This window comes from Monoraphidium neglectum (assembly GCF_000611645.1).
Source record: "Monoraphidium neglectum strain SAG 48.87 unplaced genomic scaffold scaffold00602, whole genome shotgun sequence".
Lineage (NCBI taxonomy): Eukaryota > Viridiplantae > Chlorophyta > Chlorophyceae > Sphaeropleales > Selenastraceae > Monoraphidium > Monoraphidium neglectum.
This window is the reverse complement of record NW_014013026.1, coordinates 1,233-3,706: the sequence shown is the minus strand read 5'-3', so window position 1 is coordinate 3,706 and position 2,474 is coordinate 1,233. Positions and strand designations below refer to the sequence as shown.

The following is a 2,474-nucleotide window of genomic DNA, read 5'->3' as shown; positions in this document are numbered from 1 at the left end:
GGCTGCCAGATGCTGCTGCTGCTGCTGCTCCTGCTCCTGCTGCTGCTGCCCGCACGTGCCCCGCTACAAGGGCTGCCGGGGGCTGTTTGTCGCCGGGGCGGGCTACAAGCATGCGGACGGAGTGGTGCGGCGGCCGGGGTCGATTCAGGGGAGGCGGGCGAAGTGGCAGCGGTTGCTGCAGGACCGCGCGGGCAGCCATACGCTTCACAACGCATAGCGCATAGCCCATGAGGCAGTCATAGCCTCTGAGACCCTGCATGCCCAGCTGCATGTGCTGCGCCGCGCGCAGGTCGAACGCGTGCGCCAGCTGTCTGCAGTCGCCGCCCTTGCGAAGCGTCTCGTTTCGAGACGCGCGCAAGCTGTTTTTTTGCACCAAACCCTCAAGGCGCTTGCAGCTAGAGAGGTTGTAATTTTTGCAAATCGTGACAGGCAGCCTGTCTGGAATCATGCGTGCTTCAGGTGCTCACCAAAGGCACTGATCTCCGCTCCCGCTTTACTACGCTCCTCTGATGCTGGCAGAGTGATACCTCTTGTAATCAATTGATTGCAAGCAAGCGTGCAAGGCGGAAGATGGACGGTGGTTCGAATTTGTGGCCTCGATGTGAGCCGCGGGTGGGCAGGCACGGGACCGGGGTAAAAGGATGGAAGTACTTTAAGTGAGTACGTTTGCTTATCAACGACGCCAGCCTTGCAGCGCACAGTGGTGCCTCGGACTCATCGGCACCTTGTACTAATGCAACCAGCAGAGCTAACGGCTTCATTGCACCTGCCGACACCCAGCTGTCGACAATGCACGCGCCGGTGCACCTATCCAAGTTGGTGGCCACCATCTCAAGTTACAGGATGCCCCTGTTCAGCGTGCCCGGGAAGCACGTGTGGTTTGGGCCCAAGTGTACTGTAGTGTGCGCTTGTCATCGCTTCGTGCGACGTTGTAGGGCGGCCTCAGTAGCCTCCAACATGCAAAATCGCCAAGCCTCACTTATTGGGGGGCTAGTGAATTGGGGCCATCAGCAGCCACGCATGCACTCAACAAGATCCAAGGCGTTGAGCAAACCTGGCGGGTGGCCCTCCCCCTCACCGTTGCCCGCGCAGAGCCATAACCCTTGCTGGCTGGGGAACTGCGCCGATGGCCAATGAAAATGAAATTCAAGGTTACAAGTGCCATGCACTGTCAGGACTCAGCAGCAATGAGCACGATGGTTGCGAGCATCGGCGCTGCTGCCACTGGGATGCGCAGTGCAGGCCGCAACAAGTGGCCCGGTTGCAGGTTTGAGAGGGCAGGAGTTGCGCTGTGTGTGTACTTGTGCCATCCCTGTTTTTGCGCAAAAAAAAATGTTTGTGGGCCTTCCGCCAATCAAGATTATGGATTCAAGAGATCAGGTGCACGCGAGAACGCGCGCCGCTGCGGGTCTTTCGTCCACGCCACCTGGAACCTGGCAGCCGCGGGCAGGCCAGGGGTGTACGGCAGTACGGACGGCGCCAGCGGCGCAGGAACCCACTTTGCAATTCGTGATGCAGATAGAGCCAGGCACCCATGTGCATCAACAAAACCAATTTGATCAGGTGGGGGCGACACATCATCGGTTTGTGGTCGTGAGGGGAAGATTCCCAAACGCGATATGGGGGCCACGGATAAGAAGCCTACGTGCGCGGCACGGCATGTATGCAGGCGGGCGCTGCTGCGGCCTCCAGCTGCGCTTGAGCACGCGCAAAGCGAAGGGGCGGTGGCGACCGGCGCAGCAGCTGCAGCCGCGATGCGCGGCGGTGGCGGGTGGCAACATGTTCCGGTCGCCATGCTGCTGCTGCTGATGCGGGCTGCGGTGCCACCGCGTTGCGCTCGGGCGGTGCTGACATCACCGCGCGGCTGACGAATGCAGGCCAGCACACAAGAGAGCAGACCGTGATTTGATCTAAGGAAGTCCCTAAAATAGGCCCAACTGACCCGCCGAGTCGCGGCGCCGCCAGCGCCGCCCAGCAGGAGGCTTGTGTGCTTGCGACCAGGCCTGCGCGAGCGCCTGCGCGCCCTTTCGCACGGGCAAAAGGGCAGCGCCGACCCCACCCCGCCCCTGACGCCGGCGGCCACGCCGCCCCGAGCAAGCCCAGCCCCTGCGTCCTGCGCAGTCCCGCGTCACCCGTGGCGCTTGAATCCCGGGAGCATCACACCCTGTCCTCTGGCCCTGGCATCTCGCTGCCCCGCCCCCCCCTCTGCGCGCCCTCCAGGGGCGGGGCCGCGCCCTCTTCCTTGGGCACCTGCGCCTGCGCCGGCCCGGGCGGCCGCCCGAACGACGTGGACCCGCCGCCCGACAGCGACCCCGAGCTCCACTCTGTGAAGCTGCGCCGCAACCTCGGACCGGACCCCGCCTTCCCGCCTGCCGAGGATAGCGAGCTTTGAAGCTGGCGGTCCCAGAAGCCCGAGGACCGCGGGCTGCCGGCGGCGGCGCCGCCCCCGCCGCGGGCGGCGCGGGGCGGGCGGG

The 2,474-nt window shown here is 64.1% G+C and overlaps 1 protein-coding gene across 1 annotated transcript; it reads left to right on the top strand.

Annotated features, from left to right (window-relative positions):
* Positions 1 to 1,534: 1,534 nt before the first annotated feature.
* On the top strand, positions 1,535 to 2,392 carry MNEG_4363 (hypothetical protein; the record flags this gene model as incomplete). Its single annotated transcript, XM_014047154.1, has 2 exons — positions 1,535 to 1,563; positions 2,221 to 2,392. 2 exons carry the CDS (start codon positions 1,535 to 1,537, stop codon positions 2,390 to 2,392), a joined length of 201 nt encoding a protein of 66 aa, XP_013902608.1.
* Positions 2,393 to 2,474: the final 82 nt, after the last annotated feature.